Here is a 13,278-nt window from a genome sequence, read left to right as displayed (position 1 = left end):
CCTCATTCCACCAATGCCTAATCTCCGTCCTCATCTGCTAAAGCCTCAAACACTTTCAAATCATAAGTAGCAACATTCTAGATCTCAGATTGTGATGTCATAATGCCTCATTTCACCAATGCCTAAGCTCCGTCCTTATCTGCACAAGCCTCAACACTTTAAAATCATAAGTGTTCGAGGCTTGTGCGGTTAAGGCAGATCTTACAGAGATGGGGAAAGGACAAGGACAGCGACAAAACTCACAGGGCGGGATGGGGAAATTGAGTTCCTGTAGGGACGGGAAAAATATGTCCCCATGTCATTCTCTACTCTGTTTCTCATTTAATATTACGACACTAGCTGGGACAAACTCTTGTAGCTTTAAAGGTGACAAAAACTCAACAGAACTTCCAGGAACTAGGGGAGGTGTCTTTTCAGTGGAGTTAAATGATGCCCCTAAACTTGAAGTTGACCGAGGTGAGGGATTAAATTATGATAAAGTACTTATCTGAGCAGAGGTGATCACGTTCTTATCCATAAAAGTACTTGCAGCAGCCAAAGGTGTTGACATTGATTTTGGCTTTCTCTTCACCATTTTAACAAGCACACTTACATATGTCCAATTGACCAAAGTGGCACCAAAGGGATACAACCCTCTTTGGTCTTGCGCCCCTTAAGTCATGCACCCTGTGGATCGCAAACTGCAGCCATTATACAGGGAGACTCCAGATATCGGCAGCAACAGATGGCATCACTGTCGGGGGGGTGGTTTCCTGCCATATGAGGGATGACCCAAGAGTCCAATCTCTCACCCAGCCACCTATCTGTAAGTGCTACCACAGTTCTCACACTGTGCCCCAGGATAGCTCCTCCATTTTCTATTTATAAATATTTAATACAGCTACAATACTATTTTATCCTAAAGCAAAAAATAATAATTATTATTATTTTTTCTACCTTTGTCATCTCTGGTTTTTGCTTTCCTTCTCTTCTCTTCACTCTCTCCCTTCTATATAACATCTGTACCCTTCCATCCACTGTCTGTCCTCTCCCCCCTTCCATATAACATCTGCCCTCTTTTATCTGCCCCTTCCAACCAGTGTCTGCCCTCTTCCCCTTCCATATAACATCTGCCCTCTTTCTCTGCCCCTTTCCATCCACTGTCTGCCCTCTCCCCCTTCCATATAACATCTGCCCTTTTTCTCTGTCCCTTGCATCCACTATCTGCCTTCTCTCCTTTCTATGCAGAAAGCTAGAATATCAAAACAGTGAAAATCTCTCTCTCTCTTATATATATATATATATATATATATATATATATATATATATATATATATATATATATATGCGTGTGTGTGGGTGTATACACACATCCCATCCGCTGGTTACCAAAAGCCAATCTATATATATAAAATCGGAGGTATGTATGTGTGTATGTATGTGTGTATGTGCCGCGATCACGCAAAAACGGCTTGACCGATTTGAACGAAACTTGGTATGCAGATCCCTCACTACCTGGGGTGATATGTTCTGGGGGTCTCACGGCCCACCTGCACACGTGGGCGGAGCTACAAACAGAAAATCAGATTTCACCCATTCATGTCAATGGAAAAAATGTAAAAAGCTGCCATTCTCACAGTAATTCAAAAACGGCTTGACCGATTTGAACGAAACTTGGTATGCAGATCCCTCACTACCTGGGGTGATATGTTCTGGGGGTCTCGCGGCCCACCTGCACACGTGGGCGGAGCTACAAACAGAAAATCAGATTTCACCCATTCATGTCAATGGAAAAAATGTAAAAAGCTGCCATTCTCACTGTAATTCAAAAACGGCTTGACCGATTTGAACGAAACTTGGTATGCAGATCCCTCACTACCTGGGGTGATATGTTCTGGGGGTCTCGCGGCCCACAACTCTATGTTGCTTGCTCAAGGGTGGGTTCACCCAATAATTTATATGTTCTTGCTCCAGGAGGTGAAACTAAAATTGTTGTTTATAATCACGTTTTGCGTTAGTTGTATTGTATTCATTTTGTCAAATATTTCACATTATAATTTGAATATTGTACTTTTTATTAAGCTGTAAAAAAATAATTTCATTCACCACTATAAAGTATCTTTATTTGAATCCATTTACAGTGTTATTGCTATAATTAAATACCCATGCAACGCCGGGGCATCAGCTAGTAAACTATAAACCATAAACTTGGAATCCTCAGAGACAGTCTTTACATTTTTGCCCTTATTCAATTGTGATTTTTTTTTTCTTTATAACTGGTCCTTTCCTTAACCCACAAATATCTAGAATATTTTCTCCTCTTTCTCCAAAGATTCTCATCAGTGAGATAGTCTATCTAATCATTACAACTTCTTCAACCTCTCTTTTCCTCAGACATACTAGTGAAAAGTAGCAACCTCATGTCTCTCTGGTAATAATGATGTTCATCTTAATCACGTCCAATCTGGCCACTAGCCGACATGTGACACCAAGGTAGCTCTATTCTGAGAGCTTAATGATCCCCTCAGCGCTGATTATAAATCTTATTCACTCTTGGGATGAAGTGAGAATTTCTATCCGTACTTCAAGCAAATCATACTTATTCATTATTAAGGCAGAGTGTCAAGTGTGATAGGAATTTTTATCAAGCAGAGCTCTTTATCTGAAAATGGAATGTACATGGTCTCAGCTTTGGTCATTTCTTATGTTGAAACACTAAAAGGTGTCAGAGCTGACAAAGAATCCAGCTTATGCAGTATTTAGCATCTTTGCATATAATTATACTAAACTACTTCCCAATGTATTAAAATTATTTTTTGCCTTCGGGAATAGGCAAGACAAGAAAAACTGGCACAGAATATAAAATGTATTTCAGAAACTATTTAGTACTGAAATCAACTTAAAGCTAGATAAATAATATGTACATGTTCCTCTTGGGTCGCATCTTTAAAAGGGCCACCCAAGGTACAGTGTGCTGTCCCCAATCTCATTCTACCCTCTTTAAAGATCCCACATAGAAGAGGCCCCTTCTGATCAGTCCACCCCATGTCTTGTGTTCCTCAAGACTGGAGTCCCTAAAGTCTGGGCCCCAAAATAAATGCTTCCCAAAATAAAAGCTTCCCACTTTACAGCCCCCCACTCCAAGCAGAGGCTCTTCCACCCTCAGGAGCTCTTTACAACATCACATCCCCCACCCAGAAATACCCAACAATAGGAAGATCCCATGGAAGGCCTCCCCACCCACTGCTAGTCCCCTCCCAGACCTACCTTGACAATTCCCTGATATCTAGTGGCAGAGGGGGGAGATGGATCGCCATGGGCACAGTCTTGGTGGGGGCCACCAGCAACTATCTACCCCTCCATGCCACACTCGCGTCCTCCCTTCCCCGCCCCCCCCCCCCCATATCTCTTTAAAATCTTTGCCAGTGCTAACAACTACTCTAGCTTGCTGCTTTCACCGGCCTGGCTCCCTCTGAAATCACTTCTGTGTCACGGGGCTAGGAAGTGACGTCTGAGGGAAAGCCAGCATGAGCAGCAGGCCTGAGAAGCTGCTCACGCAGGTGAAGATTTAAAGAGGTATGGGGGTGGGAAGGGAGGGTGCAAGTGTAATGCTGAAGGAGCAGGGGGGTTAGCATGGAAGGAGCGAGGGACAGAGATGAGGGCACGGGGACGCGCCACTGCCTCGGGCACCTCCTACCCTCACTCGCCACTGTCTAGTGGTATCTTCCCAGTCACTCTTGCCTTTGTGCCTGGTTGAAAATGGCACCAGCAAGCCTCAGAAATAGTTTTACAGTTACTACTGCTGGGGTCAGATTTCTGTATATGATTTTATTTCTGGGTGGGGGTTGGAGATGATATTGGAGGAAGCTCCCAGAGGGGCCTTTGTTTGGGGGAATATGGAGTGAGGGCGTTGATTTGGGGAGCCCACACTTGAGAGACACTAGACTTGGGGAACACTGGACTTGAAGGGACTATCAGAAGGAGGCCTCGTTTATGAGAGGGTTCATTCAGGAAGGCAGTGTGTGATGGGAGCGGAGTAGCATGTTGAATCTTGGGAGACCCCTTTAAGATAGGTTACCAGATTTTGGGTTGCAAACCCCGGACACATGGCCCCGCCCCGTACTGCCCCAGCCCTGACCAGTTCCACCTCCGGCCCCTCCCCCCACAAAGCCACTTCTCTTCTTCCCTGATGAGCTCCGGCCCTGTCTGGAGGGCCTGGAGCATGCGCGGATGTGTGTGACCTCATCCGTGTAGGCTCAAAGGCCCTCCAGATACGGTCAGAGCTCATTGGGGTTTTCCAAAACCCAGACAAACTGCAGGGTTTTGGAAAGTCAACCCGGGAACCTGGACAGTCTTCTAAAAAGAGGACATGGCCGGGTTTTCTCGGACATCTGGTAACACCTACTTTAAGAGGCAGCCCAGAAGGAGCAGGTACATAAGATATTATTTATCTAGCTTTAAGTTAGCTTCAATAGTAAATGGGTGCTTCCTTGAAGATTCATTCCAGAAACCAGTGGCGTAACAAGGGGAAGGCGGGGGGTTGAACCGCCCTGGGCATTGTCTCAGTGGGAGTGCCAGTACTTCTCCTCGTCTCCAACCACCCACCTTTTCAAATCTTCGTCGGCAGCAAGCAGCTCCTAGCTGCTGCTCACGCCCCCCTCCGCTTTCCTTCTGACAGCACATCCTGGTCACGGGACCAGGAAGTGACATCACAGGGAGAGCCGACTAGGAGCTGCTTGCTGCTGGCAAAGATTTTGAAGAGGTACACGGGGGGCGCATGGCAGGAAAGAGTCCTGGGTGCACACGGCCTGGCAATGCTGGGTGCCACCGCTCCGGGCACCTACCTCTCTCACTACGCCAATGCCAGAAACATCAGGTTGTGACTTGGTGAATCAGTGCTCCCAGAATGGTAGGAAAATGCTGCTTGCAAGGTAACTCAGAAGCAGCTCGATTCAGTTCCCATGAGAGCCAGTAACCTGCCTTAGAGAGATACTACAGGTTGGTGGCTCCCGTGATAAACGAAGGTAAAGTAAAAGCCCATCTTTCAGCGCACTTTGATAACTTCCCCCCTAAATGTGTTTAAAGATTTAGGAAAGCTATTTTTAAAATAACAAAAACATGATTTACAAGTTTAATGAGGAAGGAATAAATACAATTTAAACAGGCAATCTTCAGCCCATGGCAGCATTTAAAAATCATTGAGTGCTGTCGGCTGATTTAGACCCAGATATTCAGTGACAAGTCATATCGGGCGAATACTGCTGAATATCCAGATCCTTTGCGACCTTCTAATGTTCAGGGCTGTATCTGGATAGCTCTCCAGATAAGTTAGGACTTTCATTTATGCGGAGTTACTTTCCCGAGCACTAACACTGAATGTCTAGATAACTTTTCCCGGATTGTCCCAGCTAGGGTTACCAGATTTTCCAGTTGGAAAATCTGGACCCCCCCCTTAGACCCTCCCCCAGGCCCGTCCAGTTCTACCTTAGCCCCGCCCCCTGCTGCCTGCTCTGGTCGAGCAGGAGGGCATCCACGCACACCTGTGCATGTGATGTCATCACGTTGCCCTCCTGCACGATGGCGATTTTGAGGGAGGCTTTTGAAAACCCAAAGTGCTGGGTTTTTGAAAAGCCGTCCGGACCCTCAAAAGGAGGACATGTCCAGAGAAATCCAGACATCTGGTAGCCCTAGTCTCAGCACTAAGGGCCAGATTCTATAAATGGCACCTAAGCGTGCCTACATTGTACCAGTGTCTAAGCAGACTTAGGCCTAACTCAGACTCCTAGCGACTAAGTCTAGCCTATTCTGTGCCCTTAAAGCCTAAGTACAGGGTGGTATATAAAATAGCTGAATAGAATAAGGCGCCACTGAGTTTCACACGAAACTCTTAATTGTTTAATTTTTAAAATTTTTGCCAATTAACGTCAATGGCATGGCCACTTACCAGGCCATTCAAGCTAATTAAAACAATTTGGGTTGCTCGTGGATTTTAGTTAGGCCTTGGCTAGGCATCCTTAATGTAGGCGCCTAGTGGGTGCCTAACGAAAGCGCCATTTATAGAATCTTGCTTTAACCGGATAGCGCCACAATGATCAGACGTGATATTCAGCAGCATTCTCCAGTTGGGAACGCCGAATATCATCTCAGGACTCGGCCGACAGTAGTTAAACGAGCAGGTATTCGCTATGCAGGCAAACTGTGAAAATCCCTTCTCTTCTGAATCACAGGTCTTTGGAACGACCTTACTACCCCGCTGCGGAACCTGGGCTCCCTCCAATTATTCCGCAAGCAACTGAAAACCTGGCTTTTCACTAAAATGTAATTCTATCCCCCCTTACTCTTCTCTTCTATATATAAAATCATGTAAACCTTTTTTTTTCCTTCTCTTCCTATATTTTAAGTTCTTGTAATTCGTGCCGAGCTCCACATCCGTGGAGATGATGCAGTATATAAACTTAAGGTCTAGTTTAGTTTAGTTTAGGAGCCACTCGTGCCAATTGTTTCCCACCGCATATCGATCCCTTAAATTAAAACGGGTTTTGCTTTCTAGAAGAAATCCTACCTGTGCCGTAGCAAACTGATCATAAAAGGCCGAGTTGTCTAAATTCAGTTCCAGATTTCTGTCTTGTAATTCTTTACAGCTGAAACAGAAAGTAGTTGCGTATGGTGAAATTACTTCAGAGACTCAACAGGAGAGGTGAAAACAGCCCTATGTCATTCAGATTGTAGAACAGTGGTGGGTAACTTGCAACCTAAAGGCCAAACGCAGTCCACGAGACCATGGGAGGTACACACAGAAAACACTGTTAACCACTGGTTACCCTATTTGAGGGGGAAAAGGTTACCTCGGTTTATACTCGAGTATATATGGTACTTTATTTCAGAAATATTTTCAAAGCAGCCACTCTCAAGGTTTGTTTCCATTGTTTTTCACTACATTTTTACTTATTTATTTATCACAGAAGCTCTATGGAGCTCTGTCCATTTCCAGTTCTTACAATATATAATGTTGCGGCCCACTCTTGCTATAGCGGGTATGTCGGTGTAAAAAATAAAATAACACTGAAAGATTAGAGCTGGATTGAGTGCCAGTACTGTGGCCTCCAAGCAGAGGACCTAGGTGTAGGGTTACCAGAAGTCTGGATTTCCCTGGACCTTTCCTCCTTTTGAGGGCATGTCCGGGGGTGGGGGGGGGGGGTCAAAACCGGCACTTTGACTGGGTTTTGAAAAGCCTCCTCAAATCGAGTCGGGCAGGGAGGAAGTCCGCGCATGCTCCCTGCCCAACATAAACAGGCAGCGGGGGGGGGGGGGGGGGCTAGGGCGGGACTGGGGAGCGGGATTAGGGCGGGGATGGGCGGGACTGGGGGTGGGTCTAGGGGGTCCAGATTTTACAATTGGAAAATCTGGCAACCCTACCTAGGGTTGCTGCAATCACCGTCTCAGTGCTAAACAGAGGTCTGAAGCCAGACTGGGTTTCATGTAGTAGAGAGAACTGATCAATTGGGTATGTACTAAACCTTCCATTATTTTTACGAAGAATGGAATGGATGCTACCGGTCTATAGTTGGTTACTGATGTTAGGGATTGTTTACGATTTTTTGGAATTGGGGTGATTATAATGTGACCGTTGTTCGTTAGGAATTTTCCATTTTTGAACTTATTGGTCAGATAACTCCACAGTGATAGTTTAAAGTCTAATGGGGCTGCTTTCATAATGTTAGGGGGACAGGGATCTAGAATGCAGTGTGAGCTTTTTGAAGTAGAGGTGTGACATGGTCAAATTTTTTTTGAACCTGAAATTATCTTTATTGCTGTGTTTTGTATAAGTTGAAGACGCCTTATATCCTTTAGATATGCCCCTTTTAATAATTAGAAATGTTTTTACACAACCCTTGAAATGCATGTCTACTTTGTTCTGTCACAATTATGTTGCAACCATTTTGATCAGAAAGGTCGCTCTGTTGTTTTGAAATAAATGTTTTCTTTTTTGCCTCTAAATTCTGAGGGCCAAAAAAAAAAAAAAACCCTCCTAAAATACCCCAAAACATCGGTATTTCAGGCTTTTGAAATGTTTTTGCTCCTCCCAAGCAGCTATGTCATTTTAGCTACTATTTCTGCTGCTTTTCTGGGACAAATTTATAAAAACACATAAGGCCTGATTCTGGAAACGGCCCCTGCAGCGGTAGACACCTGCAAAACGGGCACCAACCGTGTGTCAATCACCGGTAGACGCCGCATTCAGAATCATGTCTATTTTCTTCTACAGATGCCTTAAATGTAGACCAGCATTTTACAGGCCTATATTTAAGGCATCTGACTCATGCCTATGCGAAGTGCCTACACATGCCTACGGACACCTAGGCCACTTCTGGCGTAAGCTGGCCTTAGGTATCCATAGGCATGCCTAGAAGCTACCGATCGCATACGAACAATGCCTACGTTGTAGGTGTCCTTCGCCCCATCGATTGCTTTTTTAAAATGAGCAACCCAATTGGTCCATTAGATGGCAGTAGGACAATTGGAACACCATTTTTAGATTCAGGCCCATACAGCCTATTTTAGACAGGTCATAGAAGTCAGAATTGAGACAGGCAGATCAGTGTGTCTTAAGTTTCACCAGTATTTTAGAACAGTCAACAGACTCTGCGAGCCAAAAGTGGATTTAAGATAAGGATGATAACGTATTGAGTCGAACTGAGGTGATCGCCAAAAAGAACCGTCCAGTGCACTGCATCAGAGACAGCAAAGAAGTTTGAAAGAAATAGAGTAAACCCCTGATACAGCCGGGAGGTGAAACGGGGAGCCCTTGTTGGATTTGTTGCTGTAACATTGAACTGAAGAGGTTTTGAGTGATATTTGGACTATGGAAGAAATTAACCGGAGGATTAGCCAGTTTCAGATTACAGTACTCTGTAGCGATTTTTTTTTCTCATGATGTTGTCAAATTTTGAACTTTGTGCAAGATGGATGCTAAAGAAGCTTGATGTGTGAATAGTGACTATTAAATCTGAAAATACATTTTTTGCAATCAGAGACTGTTGATAGAAGACACTTTGACCTATATAAGGGGGAAGTTTTTTATGGCCCATGAAGCTGAACTGAGGTCTTTATCTCCCCTTTATTATTTTTTTGCAAGGTGGATTAGTGGCTGGTTAGTTACAAAAAGAGTGTGTATATTTGTATGCTCAAGTACCCATAACACCCACAGTGCTGGGCTCCAATGCATCAGCACTGGGGGGGGAGTGTGTGGGCCAGTGGTTAGAGCTACAACCTCAGCACCCTGAGGTTGCGGGTTCAAATCCCATGTTGTTCCTTGTGACCCTGGGCTTAATCCCCCATTGCCCCAGATACATTAGATAGAGTGTGAGCCCACCAGGACAGATAGGGAAAAATGCTTGAGTACCTGAATGCAAATCACTAAGGGCGGTCCAGAGAATGGCCAGAGAATGGCCACCCGAATGGTCTTGGGACTCAAGGATCTCCCGTACGAGGAACGGCTGGATAAATTACAGCTATACTCACTCGAGGAACGCAGAGAGAGGGGTGACATGATCGAGACATTCAAGTATCTCATGGGCCGCATCGAGGTGGAAGAAGATATCTTCTTTTTCAAGAGTCCCGCGGCAACAAGGGGGCATCCGTGGAAAATCAGGGGCGGGAAACTGCACAGGGACACCAGGAAATTATTTTTCACTGAAAGGGTGGTTGATCGCTGGAATAGTCTTCCACTTCAGGTTATTGAGGCCAGCAGCATGCCTGATTTTAAGGCCAAATGGGATAGACACGTGGGATCTATTCACAGAGAAAGGTAGGGGAGGGTCATTGGGGTGGGCAGACTAGATGGGCCGTGGCCCTTATCTGCCATCTATTTCTATGTTTCTATGCTTCTATGTTTAATCAAAAATGTCTAATGTGGGCCTGTACGAATTACATGTTTCAAATTACATACTACCCGTCCTGCTACTATTGGCCTCTATAGTTCACTTATACTGTTTAAGGGGTGTTAGTGGTGGGAGGTTGTGCAATATTTTGATTTTGCATTAAAATACGCTGCTGAAAGTGCCATGCAAAACAGAAGAAGGTATCACTAACCTGTATGGCATGCTTCCTTTTTCCGTAATAGCATCGCACCACATGTTAAATCCAACGCTTACTATAGTACTAGCAATAAAGATGAGAAAAACCACAAAGGAGCTGATCAGCAGATTCAGGAAGGCATAAAAGAAAGAGCTGCAATAAAAAGGAAAGAGAAATGTAACTCATAAATAGCTGAAACACAGCATCAGCACTCTCTCTGAACAGCGTGCGTTGAGTACACAGGAAAGATAAGTAGTCTCCCAAGACAACTTCTTTAATTAATAACTCCTACTACAGCTGGCAAAAACCACGGATTGTTCTTCTAGATCCTCATTATCCTCATCACTTAAGCTTTTTTACTTTTTTTTTTTTCTTAAATAAGGAGGCAGGACTTTAAATCATCAGGAGCAATTTCTTTGGGTGTCAGATATCACTAAGGGCTCTTTTTACTAAGCCGCGTTAGGACTTTAACGCGCGGAATAGCACGCGCTAAATTGCCCCGCGCGCTAGACGCTAACGCCAGCATTGAGCTGGCGTTAGTTCTAGCCGCGTAGCACGGGTTTTAGCGTGCGCTACCAAACGCTAACGCAGCTAAGTAAAAGGAGCCCTAAGTTTACGGGCGCACTTGTAATCAGGATCCCGCAGTGGGAGGTGCTCTTTTGGGGTGAAAATTTGGACTTAACGAGATCTGCAGACCAGACATGTCCCACAAGGTAAGATCCTGTAGTTCTGATCATCACTTACACCCTCAAGACCTTCCTAGCTAACCATTCACTGGTCAATATTCTGCCTGTTTTAGTGAACTAATAGGGTTCCCGGATATTTACAAAAACTAACCTCTTAATGCAGATTAAATTGGCTATCTCATGCCTACCAATTAATTAAAGAATTTTTAAGATAAATTCATTAATAATTTTAGTTTATCCTAAATCTAGCACAAAACTACTCTTGATGACTTAGGTGAAACAACTAGGAGGGAAGGCATATCATATGACATTGGTAGCCAATTTGATCTGCATTAAGAGGTTAGTTTTTCTAAATATTCGGGAACTCTATTAGTTCACTAAAATCGATTTATTGGGTTGGATTATATATAGAAGGATCCGCTTTCTGTATTTTTGGTTGCTTGTGTAAAAAACTGCTCTGCCACGACTCTTCTCTCTCTGGCTCCCCAGACTCTTGCTCTTTGCCACCCTGCAGTGTGAGCCTGTGGTTTTAAAGCGGGGCTGCACTGCGGGGAAGGGCGGCAGAGAGCACGAGAGTCCAAAATTGCCCACCCACCGGCTCCACTGGCCCGCCACCCCCCCCCCCCATACATAAAAGTTGGGAGCAGGAGGGGTAATCAGTCCCTCCTGCTCCGTAGGCCTCCCTCCTGCCACTGGCACTGCCCACCCACTCACCCTGGACTGACCCACCGCACCCCAATGGGGTGCCTGTGGCAGACAGCATTTTTTCAAGACAAAACAAAAAATGGAACAAGAGTCACCGCATGTCACAGGAACGGTTAAGCAATGAAGGTTTTATTTACTGTACAAGTATCCAAATATGAGAGCAAAAACAGTAAATATATCTGAAGTATAAAAAGTGCCAATTACTCATGAAACTAGCAACATACATCATAAAAAAATCAGACCCAACACGGTCTGTGTTTCGGCGTACTTTGCCTTCATCAGATGTCCTAATGTTGCACAATCATACTGTACAGTATGACTTGTGGCACGAACAATGAGCACTATAACACTACCAGGAAGTATAGCTTGCATTGAGGATATTGAAAGAGCTTATAATATGCGGTAACGCCCCTAAAACCAGGGTTTTATTTCCTGCCTGCCCCTCCTCCCAAGGCTTATACTTGTTCCAGCAATCCTAGCCCAGCAGCATTTTAAGCTGTTTCAATATCCTCAATACAAGTTATACTTTCCGGTAGCATAGTACAACATCGGTTATATTGCTCATTGTTCGTGCCATTTATAGAATCAGCCCCTTAGGGTCTTATCCCAGGATTTAAAAAAATGGTGGCCAGTGGCACAGTAAGGAGGGCCAGGGGACGGTCCTCCCTGGGCATGATCTTCCTCGGGGTGCTGGCACCCCTCCTCCTCTCTCACTTTCTTCTCACTTCCTTCCCACTCCTAAGAACATAGGAACATAAGAAGTTGCCTCCGCTGAGTCATACCAGAGGTCCATCCTGCCCAGCGGTCCGCTCCTGCGGCGGCCCATCAGGCCTAATTGCCTGAACAGTGTCCCTGACTAATTTTGTAACTGCCTCTAATCCTCTAATCCTATCCCTATTACCTACCTCTACTCCTATCTGTACCTACCTCTACTCCTATCTGTACCCCTCAATTCCTTTGTCCTCCAGGTACCTGTCCAGACTTTCTTTGAAGCCCTGTAGCGTGCTTCTGCTTATCACATCCTCCGGTAGCACGTTCCATGTATCCACCACCCTCTGGGTGAAAAAGAACTTCCTGGCGTTTGTTCTAAACCTTTCCCCTTTCAATTTCTCTGAGTGCCCCCTTGTACTTGTGGTTCCCCATAATTTGAAAAATCTGTCCCTGTCTACTCTTTCTATGCCCTTCATGATCTTGAAGGTTTCTATCATGTCTCCTCTAAGTCTCCGCTTTTCCAGGGAGAAAAGCCCCAGCTTCTTCAGTCTGTCAGTATATGAGAGGTCTTCCATACCCTTTATTAGCTTAGTTGCTCTTCTCTGGACTCTCTCAAGTACCGCCATGTCCTTCTTGAGGTACGGCGACCAGTACTGGACACAGTGGCGCACTGCGCACTGCGCCGACGCCTTCAATGATGTGTCTACCATCACTCCCAGGTCTCTTTCAAGGTTACTCACCCCTAGCGGTGATCCCCCCATTTTGTAAGTGAACATCGGGTTCTTTTTCCCTACATGCATGACCTTGCATTTCCTTATGTTGAAGCTCATTTGCCACTTTTTGGCCCACTCTTCCAGCGCTGTCAGATCTTTTTGGAGATTTTTGCAGTCCTCCTTGTTTTCAACCCTGCTGTATAGTTTGGTGTCATCCGCAAATTTAATAACCTCACATTTTGTTCCTGCCTCCAGGTCATTAATAAATATATTGAACAGGAGCGGTCCCAGCACCGACCCCTGCGGAACTCCGCTCGTGACCCATTGCCAGTCTGAGTAATGGCCCTTTATTCCAACCCTCTGTTTCCTGTCCGCCAGCCAGTTTTTGATCCATCGGTGGACCTCCC

General features: G+C 45.0%; 1 protein-coding gene across 1 annotated transcript in view; it reads right to left on the bottom strand.

Annotated features, from left to right (window-relative positions):
- The window catches only part of TMEM179 (transmembrane protein 179), a 59,718-nt gene that overhangs the window by 14,263 nt on the left and 32,177 nt on the right, over positions 1–13,278 (bottom strand). Inside the window, exons 2-3 of the mRNA XM_033952785.1 lie at positions 10,072–10,209; positions 6,542–6,620 (exon numbers count right to left, since the gene is read on the bottom strand). Coding sequence (XP_033808676.1) covers positions 6,542–6,620; positions 10,072–10,209 — 217 coding nt within the window. The remainder of the gene's footprint in view (positions 1–6,541; positions 6,621–10,071; positions 10,210–13,278) is intronic.

The sequence above is a fragment of the Geotrypetes seraphini genome, chromosome 7 (genome assembly GCF_902459505.1).
Source record: "Geotrypetes seraphini chromosome 7, aGeoSer1.1, whole genome shotgun sequence".
Classification (NCBI taxonomy): Eukaryota; Metazoa; Chordata; class Amphibia; order Gymnophiona; family Dermophiidae; genus Geotrypetes; species Geotrypetes seraphini.
The sequence above is the reverse complement of the archived record's forward strand: the minus strand, read 5'-3'. Positions and strand labels throughout refer to the sequence as shown.